This window comes from Eschrichtius robustus, chromosome 1 (assembly GCF_028021215.1).
Source record: "Eschrichtius robustus isolate mEscRob2 chromosome 1, mEscRob2.pri, whole genome shotgun sequence".
NCBI lineage: Eukaryota > Metazoa > Chordata > Mammalia > Artiodactyla > Eschrichtiidae > Eschrichtius > Eschrichtius robustus.
Window position 1 is genome coordinate 120,674,234 of NC_090824.1, and position 20,267 is coordinate 120,694,500.

At 36.2% G+C, this 20,267-nt stretch overlaps 1 protein-coding gene across 8 annotated transcripts in view; it reads left to right on the forward strand.

Moving 5' to 3' along the window:
- The window catches only part of RNF111 (ring finger protein 111), an 86,074-nt gene that overhangs the window by 23,393 nt on the left and 42,414 nt on the right, over positions 1–20,267 (forward strand). For 7 of the 8 annotated variants that reach the window (XM_068552547.1, XM_068552561.1, XM_068552569.1 and 4 more), the window contains one exon: positions 10,919–11,817. In XM_068552547.1, coding sequence (XP_068408648.1) covers positions 10,919–11,817 — 899 coding nt within the window. Of the gene's footprint in view, positions 1–10,610; positions 10,670–10,918; positions 11,818–20,267 lie in introns of those variants that run through there. The other variant, XM_068552602.1, reaches the window with a different exon arrangement.

The following is a 20,267-nucleotide window of genomic DNA, read 5'->3' on the forward strand; positions in this document are numbered from 1 at the left end:
AGAGGAAAAATAAAGTATATTCAGTTCTTTTTTTTCACTCCTTTAAAAAATTCTTGTACTTTGATTTCAGAAGTGGCAAATGATCATTTTATAAAAAATCAAACCATGCAGAAATTTGTAACACCGAAGATAAATGCTCCTAACCCAGTGCACTAAGTCTCCACCTTACAGTTTCAGTCCCAAACTAAGTGTGTATTTTGCTGTATTGTCCCCATGCATGTATAAATATAAGTTGTTTTACAAAAAAGGGTCACATTATAACACTTATTTGCAACCTGCTTTAAAAAAATTATCAGTTTGTACAGAGCCTACCTCATTTTTAAAGGCTGCATAGCAGCTTATTTTATGCATATACCCTTAATTTTTAATTGAAGTATAGTTTATTTACCATATTTTATTGGTTTCAGGTGTACAACATAGTGGTTCAATATTTTTATAGATTATACTGCATTTAAAGTTATTATAAAATAATGGCTATATTTCCCTGTGTTGTATCCTTGTAGCTTGTTTATTTTATATGTAGTAGTTTGTGCCTCTTAATCCCCTACTCCTATCTTGCCCTCCCTCCTTCATTCTCCCCACTGGTAACCAGTAGTTTGTTGTCTATATCTGTGAGTCTATTTCTGTTTTGTTATATTCATTCATTTGTTTTATTTTTTAGATTCCACATATAAGTGATAACAAGAGTACCTAATTTTATCTTTGTTGTAAAAATTAATGCTTGATTTTAAAAAAGGAAAAAAAAAGTTTGAGTTCAAATTTTCCCTTTCACTTATACCTCCTCAGTTATACATATAACTGTATAGTTATTATTTTTAATTAAATGTTGAAATGTTTCAAAATTAATTAAATGTTTCAAAATTATTTGAAATTTTCAGTGAACAAAACGATGAGAAACTGGATGCAAACAGTATGAATTTGAATTAATCTTTACATTTATGTTTTCAGACTATTAAAAAAATATATGATGTTTTTAAAGGCCCAAGATGTCTATGGTGATGGTATTTATGTTTTATATTTTAAAAATTTGTATCTTCTAATTTGTAACAGAGCCAATTTGGAGTGTTTGCTCATTCAGAAATGAGGTGTCTCTCCACTTATGAGGATTGTGTTGTACAGTTTTGTAGTTTTCCGCATATAAGGCTTTTTTGGTTGATTCTTTCATATTTTCTTGATAGAATATATTTTATATAATAGATAATTAGCAGTATCTTTATCTCTCATATTTCATGTTGTAATATAAATTCCAAAGTCCAGGCCAGAAATGTTAGATATTTGTGCATTGTACCCTATAATTTGTAATACTGCCTTACTAACTAGTTGATACTGACTGCCAGATACTCTTCAGGCTTGCCAGGATAGATACACCCTTCACTTTGCTACTGGCCATGATAATAACACAATCATGACTAGAGCAGTAGACTCTCTATAATATATTGAACTCCACCCAGTTTGTACTCATAGGAGACCTAAATAGATGCTAGCTGTGTTTTTCTTTGATGACTAATACTTAGGGATTTTAGAGTACTTTAAACAAGATGAACAAGAAAATCATTAAGTTCATTGAGTAATAGAAACCTATTATTTGACAGATATTTAATTTCTCTTTTTCCAAAAGTATAATGTCTAGTATTAGAAATTAGGCAGCTGAAACATCCAGCTCCCCAAACTAATCCTCCATAGTAAAGGAAAGTCTAGAATTATTCGCTTTCCTAGGTTTTGTGCGAAAGAATCTTAGGCCTTTATTTCTGTACTTTAAGGTTCTGCAGGAACAATCGATTTTATGCCCTTCTTTGACTCTAAGGATTTCATTTATTTCTAGTTATAAGGGAAGGCCCTAAACATTGTATGCCTTATATGTGTAACTGTAGAAAAGGAATTAGTAACAGCCATTATGCCAGGCACTCTGATAGGTACTCTCATTTAACCCTTAAAGCACTTTTACGAGGTAGATACTGTTATTGTCCCAATTTTATAGAGGGGAAACAGTGTTAGTTTAAGTAATATGCCCTAGGTTACACAGATAGTCACGGGTAGAGACTTGAACCCAGATCTTTTTAGTACACGAATGAATAACACTTACCTTTGCTTGACTATTTACTCCTTTTTGTCAGTGATCCCACTTAAATGTGGATAATCACCTTCCCTTTCACTCAGTATCCTTTGAGTGTTTTTTTTTTCCATAATATTTTCCCAAAGTCCTTAGATTCACTATAGCTTTTTTGATTATTATTGTACTGTCTTTATTTTCTAGCTTCCTAGAATATTTTGGAGATAGAAGATTTCTTTTTTTGAAGTCTTCCTCTTGGTGGTTTGGTTATCAGCTAGTTCTCTACCCTAAGTCATTTGAGGTCAAGTTTGTACTGGGATGGTGGGGCACAAAAATTCTACATTCACAGAGTAAGCCTTCGATGAAATAATCAACCCATGGGAACTCTAAATGTAAACTGGGTGCTTTCTGTGCTTCTTGGTTCCTTTTTACCCTTTCAGGGGAGATAGTGATCCTGGGCAGACCTCTCATAAGGCAACTTTGAGAGTCTGATAGTTCTAAACTCCATTGTACTGTACCTTCATTCCTTTTCATACCATGAGTAATAATGTCCAGAGCAACATGGAATGGAGGCTGGATATCCCATGTCCACTTCCTCTCAAGTCATTGTCTCTATGGATATCTGTTTAGGTTAAGGAGTAGAGTAAACATCTCTGGATTTAGGTCTCAATCCTTTCACTCTCCCTGTAAATCCTTCTTAGTTCACTTACTTTGAAGTGCAACCCTAAGACTGACCTGTGACTCTAGCAAATAATAGGATGGGTCCCTTTTATAGCAACACAGAGCCGTCCAGTGAGACTCCCTGTCCTTCCCTTTCTCTACTCAGAGGGTTTCAAGATTTTACTTGGAAAAGTAAGGAGAAATTCTGAGCTGCTGAACAGAAAACTATGAACTACAGTATTCTAGAAGACTGTAGATAACAGAATTTTTGAAGGTGAAGAGAACTGGAATACTAGTTTCCCTTGTTTTATAGTTGAAGAAAATTTCCCATTAATTTTTGCATAATTGACATGATAGTAGTTGTTTCTTAAAGGTCCTGTGTGTCTCTTGTTAAATTTGATACTAGGTATTAAATCTTTTCACGTCTATAGTGAGTGGTATATTTTTGTTATTCTGTAATATTTTCTAACTAGCTACTGTTTATTTAAAGGAAAGTCATTGATTGTGGAGTATTATTTTGGTAAACATACATGTACCTGTCTGTCTTACTGTTTCCAGTGGTTTTCCTGTTCTCATCTGTTAATGTCATTTGCAAATAATGATAAAAAAATCACTTCATTTTTAAAATTTATGTCCATTCTCTTGTTTGAATGACTTGACTAGCCTTTCCAGAACAGTGTTATATAGTGATGAAAACCATTTTTTCTTCTTGATTTTAGTGAGAATGCCTATAGAGTTTCACCATTAACTATCAGTTGTTTTTCTTTTTTCTTTTTTTTCCCCTTGAGTTGTGCAGGCCAAATAAAACATGTGTGTGACTGAATCCAGCCAGTTCTCCGGTTTGAAGATTTACTTATTTATTTAAAATTTATTATTTATTTGTTTATTTGGCTGTGCTGGGCCTTAGTTGCAGCATGTGGGCTCTTTACTTGCAGCATGCAGGGTCTTTAGTTGCAGCATGCAGGGTCTTTAGCTGCAGCATGCGAGATCTTTTAGTTGAGGCATGCGGGATCTAGTTCCCTCACCAGGGATTGAACCTGGGCCCCCTGCGTTGTGGGTGCGGGGTCTTAACCACTGGACTGCCAGGGAAGTCCCTGAAGATTTATTTTTTAACCTTGGACCTTGATGCCCTCAGAGACATTAAAAGTGGTCTCTACAGACTTTCTGGAAGATGCAACCACTATTTAATACTATTTAACACTATTTAATACTTACTATACATTGAGAAGCAGCAATGTAGATCAGGTTTGCCAATTTTATAGAGAAGAAAAATCTCTTATTTCCCTACTGTTCCCTTTTGAGATCAGTTTCTCTACTTTAAGGGCTTATTGGACTCCCAAATATAAGATAAATGTCTTCTGTCGTTCTAGAGCTTCTGTAACTGAAAATTGGGCCATGGTAAATGTTCAAGAAGTCTTAGACATAATTATTACATAATTTTGTTATTACTATTATTCTCATTCTTCATATTCTCCTCTTTCCTATCTAAGTGATTGGTATCATCATATTCTTAGTTACCCAAGCAAAAAATACAGCAGTCATTTTTTACTTTTATCCATGCATTCTTTTACTGATTAATCCAATTTAAAAATATTCATTGAGTGCCTACTATGTGCCAGTCACCTGTGTTTTTTTTTTTTAACATCTTTATTGGAGTATAATTGCTTTACAATGTTGTGTTAGTTTCTGCTGTATAGCAAAGTGAATCAGCTATATGTATACATATATCCTCATATCTCCTCCCTCTTGAGCCTCCCTCCCACCCTCCCTATCGCACCGAGCTGATCTCCCTGTGCTATGCGGCTGCTTCCCAGTCACCTGTTTTAATTAGTACAAGTCAGGCAGTGAATAGGACAGACAAGGTTTCTGCTTTCTTTGAACTTCCATTCTAGTGAGGGAACTTGTACAATGTACAGTAAATAATGAGATAATTTCATTTAATTGGCAAGTCAGTTACTTTACAGAAATCAGGATGTGATATAGAGTGGTGGGGAAAAGAGATTGGTTCTTTAAATGAAGTGTGTGTTAGTCCAGGTCCTCTGAGAAACAGATACCACAACAGGATTAAATGTGTAGGGATTTTTTTTTTTTTGTGGTGGTAAATTTATAATAAATTTATAATAAACACATAATATAAAATTTACTATTTTAACCATTTTTAAGTATATGGTTTGGCATTAAATACATTCACATTGCTGTACAACCATCATCACCATCCATGTCCAGAACTTTTTTGTACTTCCCAACCGAAACTCTGTACCCATGTAACACTAACTCCCCTTCCCCCTCCCCCTAGTCCCTGGCAACCACCATTCTACTTTCTGTCTTTATGAATTTGACTACTCTATGTACCTTATATAAGTGGACTCATACTATTTGACCTTTTGTGACTGGCTTATTTCACTTAATATAATGTCCTCAAGGTCCGTTCATGTTGTAGCATGTGTCAGAATTTCCTTCTTTTTTTTTTAAACTTTTTTTTTTAGAGCAGTTATAAGTTTACAATAAAATTGAAAGGGAGGTTTAGAGATTCCTCATATACTTTCTGCCCCCACGTATGCATAGCCTTACGCATTATCAATATGTCATCAAAAGATACTTTTTTTTTTTTTAACCAAGGATGAACATAAATTGACCCATCGTAATCACTCAAAGCTTCATGGTTTACCTTAGGGTTCACTCTCGGTGTTGTACCTTCTGTGGGTTTAGACAAATGCATAATGGCATATAGTCATCATCATAATATCGAAGTATTTTCACTGCCCTAAAAATCCTCTGTGGTCTACCTATTCATTGTTCCCCCTCTCCCAGCCCCTGCCCTTGCCCTGCAACCACTGATCTGCAGCCACTGATCGTCTCCATAGTTTTACCTTTTCCAGAATGTTAAATAGTTGAAATCATACACAATGTAGCCTTTTCAGGTTGGCTTCTTTCACTTAATAATAATGCATTTAAGGTTCTTCCATGTCTTTTCATCACTTGATAGCTTCTTTCTTTTTAGCACTGAATAATATTCCATTGTTTGGATAAACCACAGTTTATCCATTCACCTCCTGAAGGACATCTTGGTTCCAAGTTTTGTCAATTATGAATAAAGCTGCTGTAACCTACGTGCGCAGGTTTTTGTGTGGATTCCTTCCTAAATTTCTAAAGCTGAATATTCGTTGTATGTGTACCACGTTTTGTTTATCCATTCATCTGTCATTGGACACGTAGGTTGCTTCCACCTTTTGGCTATTGTGAATAATGCTGCTATGAACGTGTGTGCGCAAATATCTGTTCAAGTCCCTGCTTTCTTTTAGGTATATACCCAGAAATGGAATTGCTAGATCCTACACTAATTCTGTGTTAATTGTTTTAGGAATTGCTGTACCCTTTTCCAGAGCACCATTTTATGTTCCCACCATCAGTGCATAAGGGTTCCAGTTTTTGTGCATCCTTACTGACTCTTGCTATTTTGGTTTTTTTTGATAATAGCCTTCCTAATGGGTGTGAAGTGGTATCTCGTATTTTTGACTTACACTTCCGTAATGGTTAGTGAAGTCATTGAGCATATTTTCATGTGCTTATTGTCACATGTGCTTATTTCATGTGCTTATTGTATATCTTCTTTGGAGAAATGACTATTCAAGTCCTTAGTTAATTTTTAATTGGGTTGTTTGTTTTTTGTTGTTGTTGAGTTCCAGGAGTTCTTTATATATTCTTCATACTGATCCCTTATCTGGTGTATGATTTACAAACATTTTCTCCTATTCTGTAGATTGCCTTTTCACTCTGTTGGTACTGTTCTTTCTTACTAATGAAATTTTCATTATTCGGAATATGTAAAGTATACTGTCTATATTATCTAGCTATAAGTAGTGGTTTTTATGAAGTATTTAAATAATAGGAAAGTATTCTGTCAGGCACTCGATTTAATATTCTTAAACTGGCACAAAGTCAAATAAATATCAGTGAAAGAGAAAAGGTTTAAAACATGCCTGTGCCACAAATATTAATTTTTTCCATGTAATTATATGAAAGAAAATAAACAGCAAACATATTTCTAGTTAATTTTCTGAAAACCTCTAAAACTTTTGTAGAAAATTCAAAATTATCTTATACATTTCTTTTAAAGTCTTGTTCCTTTAGAGTTCTGTAAAATTAATTATTTAAAAAATTCGGGCTTCCCTGGTGGCGCAGTGGTTGACAGTCTGCCCGCCAATGCAGGGGACACGGGTTCGAGCCCTGGTCTGGGAAGATCCCAGATGCCACGGAGCAACTGGGCCCGTGAGCCACAATTGCTGAGCCTGCGCATCTGGAGCCTGTGCTCCGCAACAAGAGAGGCCGCGATAGTGAGAGGCCCGCGCACCGCGATGAAGAGTGGCCCCCGCTTGCCGCAACGAGAGAGAAGTCCTCGCACGGAAACGAAGACCCAGCACAGCCATAAATAAATAAATAAATAAATAAAATTAAAAAAAAAAAAAAAAAAAAAGAATATCCTTATCATCTAAGGATAAAGACCATTTAAAAAAAAAATTCAAAATTTAAACTATTGTGTTAATCATAAAAAAGTATATTTACCTTTGGTAGTGAAGGTTCATACTAATAATAGTGACTGTTTCTAAACTGTATTACAGTTTAGAAGTACAGTTCCTGAAAGTTGTATTGGTAATCTTAATGGGTTTTTACCCCCCTTATTAAGCTTATACCCTCATATAAGCTTAATTTATAATGTAAATTGCCAAATCCTAACCCTAATTTTTAGTTCTGAAAGTTAGCCTTTTTAGCTGTTGTGCTTTTTTCATGCAAGATTTACTAGTTGTGTATCCTAAACTATTGTCTGTCAGGAGTAATTGGTATGCTGCTGTTATAGCAATAAAATGATTGGATCAAACCAGCACGAAGAGGGACTAGTGTTATGATTTCAGTATTGAAACACTGTATAATATCAAACCATTCATAATGTGGCCAAGGAGACAGATATATCTAGTGCAAACTTGCCTCCTTTGTAAATTAGGTCAGCCAATAATTTTTACAGAAATAAAAGACTAGATCATGATTTTATCAAATAGCAAATAGTTCAGAACATTCTTTATTGATCCTTTGTGTTAATCTTGGTGCTTTTTTAGTTAAAAAAATATAGTATTGGTATTTATTTCTTTACATGACCTTGCTCCTCCTCTTTTTCTTAGTTCAAAATAGAGCATACATTTGTACTCCCCTGGTGGGAACATCTCAGGAAATATGGGATGTTAATATTGCATCTAAGGACTGCATGACAACGCAGAGAACAGTTACTGGTATACAAATGCACATACCAAACACCACACTATACACCACCATTCTCCCTTACTCCCTCCCCGCCTTGAATGGGGCAGACAGAATTCACCAAAAACCAGAGCAGAGTTAACCATAAAGAGTTCATTATTTTGGCTTTGGGGCATAAACTGATGGAAAAGAAATTGAGTTTAGTAAATTATGCTATGAATCACTTCTTTGTAAATTCACTTATGGATTCCTGGTCTCATAATTTATCTGTTCTTTTGGCAAGTTTTTATTGCCTCTCAGGATCTCCATTACCAAGGCCCAGAGGGTGACTTAGTAATTAAGGATGAGGAGTCTAAGACACCTTTTTTCTTCAGCATATAAAGACTATTTCCTCAGAGATCCAACTCAGCACAGCTCTTGGGAGACATGACTTCTGGAAGAACCCCAGATTTTTTCAAATGACATGATTTTTTTTGATGTGAATCAAAAGAGGGGTCCATAATTATCTGATACCCAGATAATTATGATACTTTACATCTTGACTTTTTGGCAACAGCTTTATCGAGATATAATTCACATACCATACAAGTCTCTCTTTAAGTGTACTGAACTCAGTGGTTTTCATAATATTCACTGAGTTGAACAACCATCAAAGGAATCTTAAAATTTGTGGGTTTTTTGGCCTTTTTTTAAACTTAGTGTTCTTGAGGTTCGTATCATGTTGTAACGTGAATCAGTACTTCATTTCTTTTGATTACTGAGTATTAATCCATTTTGTGGATTTATTTATTCATCAGTTGATGGACATTTATGTTGTTTACACTTTTTGGCTCTTATGAGTGGCTCTAATGGTGTTATGAATATTTGTGTATAAATTTTTGTGTGGATGTATGTTTTCATTTCTCTTGGGTGTATACCTTGGAGTGGAAGTGCTGGATCATGTGATAACTCTGTGTTTAATCTTTTGAGGAACTGCCAAACTACTTTCCCAAAGTGTATACACCATTTTACATGCCCACCAGCAATGTATGAGGGTTCCAATTTCTTTACTTCCTTGCCAGCACTTGCTGTTATCTGTATTTTTTATTATAGCTATCCTAGTGGGACCAGCTTAAATCTTGAATCACATATACCTGTGCCTTATCGTTGTGGCCTGTTTTTTCTTGCGTTTAATTATGGTGATCCTTGTGTGACTGGCCGCCTCTTACAGTTGCTTAATTGCTCTACCCATGTGTTCACCCATCTTTTTGTTCCTCCTTTACTGCGGATCCAGACAGGGCTTGATGACTGATCTTGGATACACCAGCAACCTGCCCTTGAAGAAGATAGAGGTTTTAATAGCTTCGTATAGAAATAGGTTGTTTCATTTTTTAATTACTGTCATCTGTTCATCTATTTGATAATAGTTATATACTAAAATATATACCTGTGAAGTTGTTTATTACTGTAACTGTCATTTGTGGAGAAGAAAAAACTTGCTACTAAATAACTTTTTTTCCTCTCTTTTTCAGAAGTGGTTTACAAAGTGCATGTTAAGTACAAAACTGTGGTGTTAGAAGTTACTTTAATGGTTACAACTCTTGGTGGGTGGAGTGACTGGAAGGGGATTTCTGGAGTGCTGGTTATCTTATGTTTCTTGATATTGGAGCTAGTTACATAGATGTGTGAGAATTCACCGAGCTATAGACTTAGAGTACATGTGTCTTTGTTATACTTCAATAAAAACTTAAGTTAAAATCGTTAACATTGTTTAAATCATTTTTAGCACTAGTAAAGGTTTTCATTTGTCATATTAACTACCTTTTAAATAAGTATATTCCATTTTGAGTCATTATATTTACTACCTTAAATTATCACCATTCTTGTATGTACATTGTGTTGATGTAGATGCTATAATTTCAAGTCCCCTTGTTCAGCTGCTCATAATTTCAGAGATTTAATGATTTAGATTCTTAGATTAGCTGTAGAAAGTTTGATTTTATGTTCTGCTGTGTTGCTTTAACTGAATGATCTTCAGCAGCTCAGTTTTGGCTCTGGTCTTTCTGTATGTATCTAAAACTTTATGAAATGCAGTAGTTGTGCCTACTGTCTATTGGTGAGTTCAGGTTCTCATTAGAGTCTAGAGTAGTATGAAGGAAAGAACTATGAAAGAGAAGCTATATATATATATATTTTTTTTAATTAATTAATTTATTTATTCCTGGCTGTGCTGGGTCTTCGCTTCTGTGTGAGGGCTTTCTCTAGCTGTGGCGAGCGGGGGCCACTCTTCATCGCGGTGCACGGGCCTCTCACCATCGCGGCCTCTCTTGTTGCGGAGCACAGGCTCCAGACGTGCAGGCTCAGCAGCTGTGGCTCACGGGCCCAGCTGCTCCGCGGCATGTGGGATCCTCTCAGACCAGGGCTCGAACCCGTGTCCCCTGCATTGACAGGCAGACTCTCAACCACTGCGCCACCAGGGAAGCCCCAGAAGCTATATTTATATTAGTTCATTGTTTATAGTAATCCATCTAACATAGTAACCATATAGATGTATAGAAAGTATTTGATGTAATTATCACTTTAAAATGTGATACCAGGAGAAAACCAGTATTGACTAATCAAAGTCTTTTGAATTCTAATCTTTTTATCTATTTTTACTATCATAGGTTTTGGAGAAATTGTTTGATTTTGACCAAATATGTTATGCTGCTGAAGTTAGGAAGATACACAGTAAGATCAGTTTTTTGGTTAATAGAAGTTCTGAAGTAGGCTTATGTTATGTAATCTTTATTTCTAAAAATTGGGTTTATGGGTAAGAGGTATCAGAGAAAAATGACTCATTACAGCCATTTTATATTCTGATGAGGAAAAGGCAATTCTGCTCTATTACAGGGATATTTTCAGTGGAATCTGAGAACTGTTTAAACAGTATAATAAAACACATTAACCATCTTCTTAATATCTTATTGTGTCTTCTAGGCCTTCCTTAAAGTTTCCCATGTCTCAATGGACTCCTGAATATAACAAGCTCTATACCTTAAAAGTGGATATGAAGAGTGAGATTCCTTCTGATGCACCAAAGACACAGGAGAGTCTGAAAGGGATCCTCTTGCATCCAGAGCCCATTGGGGCAGCCAAAAGTTTTCCTGCAGGAGTTGAGATGATTAATAGTAAAGTGGGGAATGAATTCTCACATTTGTGTGATGATTCTCAAAAACAAGAGAAGGACATGAATGGTAACCAACAAGAGCAAGAAAAAAGTGTTGTTGTGAGGAAAAAACGCAAAAGCCAGCAGGCTGGCCCTTCATACATGCAAAATTGTGCTAAAGAGAACCAGGGAATATTAGGATTGAGACAACACCTAGAAACACCAAGTGATGAAGATAACGATTCCTCTTTTAGTGATTGTCTTTCTTCTCCTTCATCTAGTCTACATTTTGGAGACTCTGATACTGTGACTTCAGATGAGGATAAAGAAGTCTCTGTAAGACATTCCCAGGCAATTTTGAGTGCTAAAAGTAGAACTCATAGTGCACGGTCCCATAAGTGGCCTCGGACTGAGACAGAATCTGTTTCAGGATTGTTAATGAAAAGACCCTGTTTTCATAGCAGTTCATTAAGGAGACTTCCATGCAGAAAGAGATTTGTGAAAAATAATTCCTCCCAGAGGACACAGAAACAAAAAGAGAGGATATTAATGCAGAGGAAAAAACGAGAAGTGTTAGCCCGAAGAAAATATGCATTGCTCCCCAGTTCTAGTAGTTCTAGTGAGAATGACCTCAGCAGTGAATCCTCTTCCAGCTCATCAACTGAAGGAGAAGAAGATTTGTTTGTTTCTACCAGTGAAAACCACCAAAACAATCCAACTGTCCCCTCAGGTAAAAATTTTGTTTCTTAAGTTTAGTATAGCATGGAGGCTATTGCATTGTGTTTGTGCTTATTTTCTTCTACATTTTAGTGATTTCATTGTATTTAGAAGGAATATGAGGCTCTATTAACTTTTATTTTTAAGCCATATAAATAAATTACCAACTGTAATATTAAACCATGACCCCAATTCTAAGATACAAATTTTAAAAATTTCTAAAATTTTAAATAGAAAATTTAAAATTTTTCTGGCAAAAATAAAGCAAGAGGTTTTTTTTTTTTTTAAAGGAATTCCTTTTTTATTTTTATCATTTATTTATTTATTTATTTTTAGCTGTGTTGGGTCTTCATTTCTGTGCAAGGGCTTTCTCTAGTTACGGCAAGCGGGGGCCACTCTTCATCGCGGTGCACGGGCCTCTCACTGTCACGGCCTCTCTTGTCGCGGAGCACAGGCTCCAGATGCACAAGCTCAGTAGTTGTGGCTCACGGGCCCAGTTGCTCTTCGGCATGTGGGATCTTCCCAGACCAGGGCTCGAATCCACATCCCCTGCATTGGCAGGCAGACTCTCAACCACTGCGCCACCAGGGAAGCCCCAAAGCAAGAGGTTTTATTGGGGTTTTTTTTTTTTTTTGTGAAAAAGTTTTTATTTTATACATAATCAGATTATATTTTGTGAGTTGTTGATTTATGATACAGTTTTTTTTCCCATAGTGCTTCTTTAGTACGTTTAACTTTTGAGTGCCTTTTCAGATAGCTATGTGATGGATTTCTTTCACATTCAACTACAGTAAGAACAATTCTAGTCACTAAAAAAAGACACTTATTTTTCCTTTAAGTACTCTATTCTTACTGTTTACTCTTCCTTTGTCATGTTCTCTATAACGGAAAAATAAATTCAAGCATTTGAGAGGTAGCTTTTATTCTAATACTGGAACACAAACTTTTAGTCCTGACGGTGCTCAGTAGAGCCTATGATTAATCAGTTAAAAATGAATCGATAGATGATTAGCTTGAGTGCACCCCTCACCACAGTAAATGTTATATTTAACTAGAATAAGTTCATGTACAGTCTCTGAAGTGTATGTTCCATATAAACCATTTTTACAGTTTGTTGTAATTTAAGGTAATTTGATGAAGTGAGCATTGAGGAGTGAAGTCTGAACTGAGGTAAAAGATTAATTTCTTGTGAAAGTGTAAGGAAAGTGGGGTTGGGAGAGCTTTTTAAACGGCTAAGGTAATGGTTTCCAATTACTGACACAGAGCTTTCCTAGTCTCTGCCTGATGTCCTGCCTGTTGAGGACAAAGCCTACTTACTAGTCTCCTGTGCAGATATGCCATTTCTCCCTCTTCTCTCCTTCTATATGGGTCCCTTCCTTTTCCAAGACACCCTTTCCTCTTCGACGTTTATTTTTCTATTCTTGCCAGAACCCTGAAATCAGCAACTTTGTTCTTAATTTTAGTCTTAGCTATGGTTAGTTCATTTTTTTTAACCTACCCAAATATTTGTTTTAAAAAGAGTTAATTGAGATCACCTGCAGCTGAAAGGAGGTTACAGCACCCATTCCCTGAGGTTTCTTGAGAAAGAGGGAGGTGAGAATAGGAATTGTCTTGCTTAATTGTCACATTTCACATTTTTCTCAGGTAATTAGAATGTGAAGACTCTAGTTTGGGGAGTAGGAGCAGCAGACTCCAATTTCTGCTTGAAATTAGTGAGGCAGGATGGTTGGTGATGTAAAGCAGAAATTCTAAGGAACGGATATTTGTAGGAAGCATGAGAATAGAGTAAATATAGGCCTGGATCTGTGTTTTTATCTAGGAAGAAAGGAGTCCATATGTCCTCAAGTAGTCAAGATAAATGCAAACTCTGTAATTCATTTTTAAATCTTGTTTAGTACTAATTGTAGCACGTGGGTTTTTTAACTGTCTCTCTTGGAAGAATTACATTATTTTCAGGCATTATCCTTGTTTGTCTCCGGAAACACAAATCCAAAAGTTGAAGCCAAGTACTCCTGATGTTTTCTGGTTCCTAGACCAGTGTTTTAAACTAGTTTTTTGGTTTTTTTTTTAAAACATCTTTACTGGAGTATAATTGCTTTACAAGGGTGTGTTAGTTTCTGCTTTATAACAAATGAATCAGCTATACATATACATATATCCCCATATCTCCTCCCTCTTGCGTCTCCCTCCCACCCTCCCTATAAACTAGTTTTTAATAATAACATTCACTTGGTGTGGAATTTTAAAAGTACCAAGAAAGTATAAAATAAAAAGTAAAAGTTTACCTCTTCTTCTTAGGTCCCCGTCTTACTACCCAGGAGTGATCAGTTAGCAGTTTCTTCTTATCTCCTGCAGAAAATGTGAAAGTATATGTTAATACAAATAAATAATGTGGGTTTTAAAAATATCAGTATGTATAGTTATCTCTTTTTTTTTTAAATTTATTTTATTTTTGGCTGTGTTGGGTCTTCGTTTCTGTGCGAGGGCTTTCTCTAGTTGTGGCAAGTGGGGGCCACTCTTCATCACGGTGTGCGGACCTCTCACGTCGCGGCCTCTCTTGTTGCGGAGCACAGGCTCCAGACGCGCAGGCTCAGTAGTTGTGGCTCACGGGCCCAGTTGCTCCGCGGCGTGTGGGATTTTCCCAGACCAGGGCTCGAACCCGTGTCCCCCGCATTAGCAGGCAGATTCCCAACCACTGCGCCACCAGGGAAGCCCCTAGTTATCTCATTTTTTAAAAACAGATGCAAAGTGTCCCCTGTGCATGGATGTTCCATAATTTATTTAACCAACTTTTGTTGATGAATATTTGCCACATTCATTAGCATTCAGCCTTCTACACGCATTTTTTGCACATCCAGGCAAGCATATCTTAAGGAATAATTTTTAAAAGTATATCGCAGGGTATATGCATTATAAAATTTGCTAGCAGCTGTTGCCAGAATGTCCTCCAAGGAATTTGCCTCAAGTTCCTTTACTACCCAACAGTGGATGATGTCATGATAGTAAAAATACCCAGTATTTGGGTATTTACTCTGTGCTGGTAATGTTCTAAGTGTTCTAAGTGTTTTATTTAATCCTCCCAACACTCCTATGAGGTGGATTCTGTCATTATCACCTTCATATCACAGACAAAGCATTTAGGAAACCATTTTAGAATGATTTAAATTCGGAATAAACAAGTATTGATGGGACTTAGCTGTACTGTCTAAACTTAGGTATTGATGGGACTTAGCTGTATTGTCTAAAAATTTTAGTGCTCTCAAAAAGTTGACTTCCTTAGATTCTTAAGAGATAGGGTTTTCTTCTAGATACATTTCTAGTGCTGGCTTTCTGACTCCAAGTCTAGTATGTTTTAGTGTGTGTTAAGAATTAGAAGAGGATTGGAATGACTCAAAGTTTAATTAGATTTATCTACTGAACTTTAGTAATTTGATTTGTAATATGGATGGATAGTAACGAGCTACTGGGACAACTTTTTCATACACTATCCATCAGTACTTATTGGCTATTACTGTAGTGAACTGATGGAAAGAATGTTTTACATGTTAAGTATTTTGTTGTACCTTCAAACTCTCTAAGGCAAAACAGTTGTAGATAATTAATGGGTTTTGGCAGATTAACTAAGAATTAGTTACTTAAGTCAGTACTTTACATTATAACAAATATTGGTTCATTTGTTGTAATCAGTAGATCTCTGTGTAGTCCCGATTTGCCTCTTGCTTCATTATTGTCTTTTAAATTTATTAGAGCTCTCTATTCAAGCCAAGAAAGCCAAAATGACACACAACTTGAGTTGTTGGACATTGGGTTATTCCTGTTTGCCAGTTGGGTAGAAAAATTATACATCCTGTTTTGGTCCCTATAATATTTGCCAAGAACTTAAGATGTTTTAAAATAACCCAATATCAGCTAAGTTTCAGAGTGGGCTATTCAGTGTGCCTTCTCTGAACTGCTGCTTAAATTTTTATTTTATAGTGCTGTAGCCTTTGGTTTCCCAATTAATTGTGCATTTGAGGACCTCCTTATTAAGTTTTTTTTTTATATATAGCTACTTTATTTATTTACTTATTTATTTATTTTTTTGGCTATGTTGGGTCTTCGTTTCGTGCGAGGGCTTTCTCTAGTTGCGGCAAGCGGGGCCACTCCTCATCGCGGTGCGGGGGCCGCTCTTCATCGCGGTGCGCGGGCCTCTCACTATCGCGGCCCCTCCGGTTGCGGGGCACAGGTTCCAGACGCGCGGGCTCAGTAGTTGTGGCTCACGGGCCCAGTTGCTCCGCGGCACGTGGGATCCTCCCAGACCAGGGCCCGAACCCGCGTCCCCCGCATTAGCAGGCAGATTCTCAACCACTGCGCCACCAGGGAAGCCCTATTAACTTTTAAATTAAGTATTTATAGATTATATTTCCTCCAGACTTGAAGGAAATGTAAATACCGTATATGCCCCCAAATAAGAGAGCTAGAATATGTCAGTCCCATTTTCCTACTGAGGAGAAAAAAAAGTTTTGACTGTCTTGAAATATACACTTTTAGGGCTGTAGTTAAAATAGTCAGCTGTCTTAAAAGTAAATTACTAATTTATTTGCATATATAAAATGTTGAATAAATGTCAGTTTAGAAATATTGCTTATTGGTACCCAGATTTTCTGATCACAGTTTTATTCACACAGGCACCTTAGACTTTGGTGACTTGGTAATTGCTAGAACCACTTTTTAAGTCATTAGACAGTTTTGAAGATCATATTATCCTCATCTTTGTGTGAGACGTAGCACTTGCGGACTCCCATGAGTTACGCTGTCACTGGAAATTTTATCCCAAACTACAGATACCATTTTCCCTTGTATTATGACTGGGAAATCCCTATTTCACAGGGTTTTTTTTTTGTTTTTATCCAACAGCTATATATTCATATTTTCTGACTGCACTCCATACCGTATTGACCTAAGAGTTTTACAAGTTTGCTTAAGATGTTCAACCCTTGGAATTGTAAAGTCCTAACACTAGGAATTATATGTAAATCCGTGAATAATTCTTTTTTTCCTTTTCTAAAAATAACATTGATAGAGTTTTTGTTGTTATTTTATCATTTTTATATGGGAATTTTCACATATTTTTAATATAAAAATATATACGTATACAGTGAACTTCCACATATTCATAATCTAACGTCAGTTTTCAGCATTCTGCCATTCTTATTTCATCACTCACCCCTCACTTTTTGTTTTTTTAGTGGAGAATTTCAGAACAATTTCTGACATCATACCATTTAATTTGTTTTATATACTACCTCTTTCCTGCAAACTGGTGGATCTAAAAGCTTGATTAGATTCAGCAACTCTTCCTTGGTGGTGCTGTGTACTTTCTGTTGCATCACATGTTAAAATTGATTAGAGGTTTCAGATGGTGTCATCCTGATCCTTCCACCATAAAGTTCCCAATCAACATTTCATGTAATACTTTCAGCAGCTTTGATGATCTTGCCTAGATCCATTATTTCATTAGGGGTTGCAAAATGCTGACTTTCTATCATTCTGTTACATTTATGAACAGAGGTTATTTTATAAGGAAGAATTCTCCTTGCATCAGCTAATTGTTTACTCTGAAATGAAGGTCATACAGTAAATGTAAGGTGAATGCTTGAGTCTTTACCTTCATTTCCCACTTTTCAGAATAAACTTCAGCAATATTCAGAGAGGTTTTTCATTTTCAATTATCATTTTGAACTCATGGATTTTAGCATAGTTGATGTGTTGCAGTCTTTTTATTCTTTTTGATGTTCAAATAGTTTCATCTTTGGCCAGTGGGAACATCTTCAAGTTGCTTTGTGTCCTTTTTTTTTTTTTTAAATTTTATTTATTTTTGTCTGGGTTGGGTCTTCGTTGCTGCGCACGGGCTTTCTCTAGTTGCGGCAAGCGGGGGCTACTCTTCATTGCTGTGCGTGGACTTCTCATTGTGGTGGCTTCTCTTGTTGCGGAGCATGGGCTCTAGGCGCGCGGGCTTCCGTAGTTGCAGCACGCGGGCTCAGTAGCTGTGGCTCACGGGCTTAGTTGCTCCACGGCACGTGGGATCTTCCTGGACCAGGGCTCGAACCCGTGTCCCCTGCATTGGCAGGCGGGTTCTTAACCACTGCGCCACAAGGGAAGTCCCTGGTTTGTGTCCTTTTGATGCCACTCCAGTAGTCTTTGATAACTTCCTTACTCTCTGATGTAACAAGATAGTCCAGATTCATCCTTTACATTTCCTGTTCCAAACCTGGAACCAGTCATTCCAAGTACTCCTGATTTCCTTTTATTGAGAAGTGATAGTTAGAAGCTATCCACTGGGAACGAAAGTGCTCATTGTTCTACTGGGTTATCATTGCTTTTTGTCTTTCTTAATGGACAGAGTTAGGAATGTAAATATTTTAGAAAGATAAATCATTAATTCATGTGACTATTTCCATTGAAAATTTAGGATTAGGGTTTTTATGTAAGCTTGTGTTTTATTTTTGGATCTCTTTCCTCTTACATTGAAAATCTGGATTCTTAACAATATTAACAATTACTTTTTTATTCTATACAAACTATAAATACATAGACATAAGTGAACACTCATAAATGAATGTAAATGAAAATCTTTACAATTATTACTAACAGTAATTCTATTGAATATAATAAAAAATTTTTCTGTGTGGTTCCTTTTTTGCCCTTGGCTTGTTTTCTGTGTGGTTATTCCACCAATTTAATATGCATTTAGGATCATTTGTTTTGTGGTTGTTGCAAGGTGTTTTGTTTTGTTTTTTAAGAGATTTGTAAAAATTTTTTAGTTTTGCTTTTTAATTATGTGAAATATTTACCTGTTTCCAAAGTCAAAACTTTTAAACAAGATATATTCATTGAGGTCTAGTTTTCCACCTCTGCTCTCTCTTCCTATCTTTTTCTCCCTAATAGATAATCATTTTTCACTAGTTTCTGTTTTAGTTTGTTGTTCCATTTTTTTCTCTTCAAAAATATTAGGGCTTCCCTGGTGGCACAGTGGTTAAGAATCCGCCTGCCAGTGCAGGGGACACGGGTTCAAGCCCTGGTCCGGGAAGATCCCACATGCTGCGGAGCAACTAAGCCCGTGTGCCACAACTACTGAGCCCGCGTGCCACAACTACTGAAGCCCGCGCACCGAGAGCCCGTGCGCCACAACTACTGAGCCCACGTTCCACAACTACTGAGCCCGCGTGCCACAACTACTGAAGCCCGCGCACTGAGAGCCGAGCTCCGCAACAAGAGAAGCCACTGCAATGAGAAGCCTGTGCACCGCAACGAAGAGTAGCCCTGACTCGCTGCAACTAGAGAAAGCCCGCACGCAGCAATGAAGACCCAACACATACAAAAATAAAATAAATAAAATAAATTTACTTAAAAAATTATCAAATATATATATGTGTGTGTGTGTGTATATATATATATATATATATATATATATACACATACACACACACATACATACATCCTCCCCTTATCTTACTCAAAACATATCTCTTTTTTTCACTTAACAATGTATACAGTTGTTAGAGTATAGAGAGATAATAGAGGAATAAAAGTTTATATATGATGAGATATAAAGGATATATAGGCTTTCATTCCTCTATTCATTCTTTTTCATTCCTCTTTTATTTTTTCCACAGGTCCACAGTACTCCATTGTATAGTTACACCCTAATTTGTTCAACTAGTCCCCTATCGATGAACAGTTTGCAGACTTTTACTATTATGAATAGCATTGCAATGAATAGCTTTTTGTATATGTCATTTAATAGTTTTTGCCATTGTGTCTTTGGGATAGAATTCTAGGAGGGGATTGTTGAGTCAAAGATAAAAGAGTATGTTATTTTAAAAATATGGCCAGATTTCTCTATGAGGATCGCAACCATTTTGGGTCCATCAGCAGTGTGTGAAAGTACCTATTTTCCCAAAGCCTTTCAAGCAGAATTAGTTGTCAGATTTTAATTTTTGGCCCATCTGAGAGGCAAGAAATAGTATGTCAGTATATTTTTAATTTGTATTTTTTATGACTAATGTTTGTGTCTTTTCATATATTTAAAGGTCATTTGCGTTTCTTATGATCAATCTGTTCATTTCATTTGCCTGTTTTTCTGTCGGAATGTTGGTCTTCATTCTTGCATCCATTTTTAGAAGTTTTTTATATATTAGAGGTATACATCCTATATAACACATTTTCCTCAAGTTGGTCATTAGTTTTTTGACTCTGCAATACTTCTTTACCTTGCCAAACTTTTTTTGGATTAGTCACATTTATTGACCTTTACTGTTCCTGGATTTTTGAATCATAATTAGGTAAGTTTTTCCCACTCCAAGTTTATAAGGAAGCTAACCCATTTCCCCCCTAGCCCTTGTATTGTTTAACTATTTTTTTTTAAACGTATAAAGCACAGATCTATTTGATGTTTGTCCTCATGTACAGTGTGAAGAATGG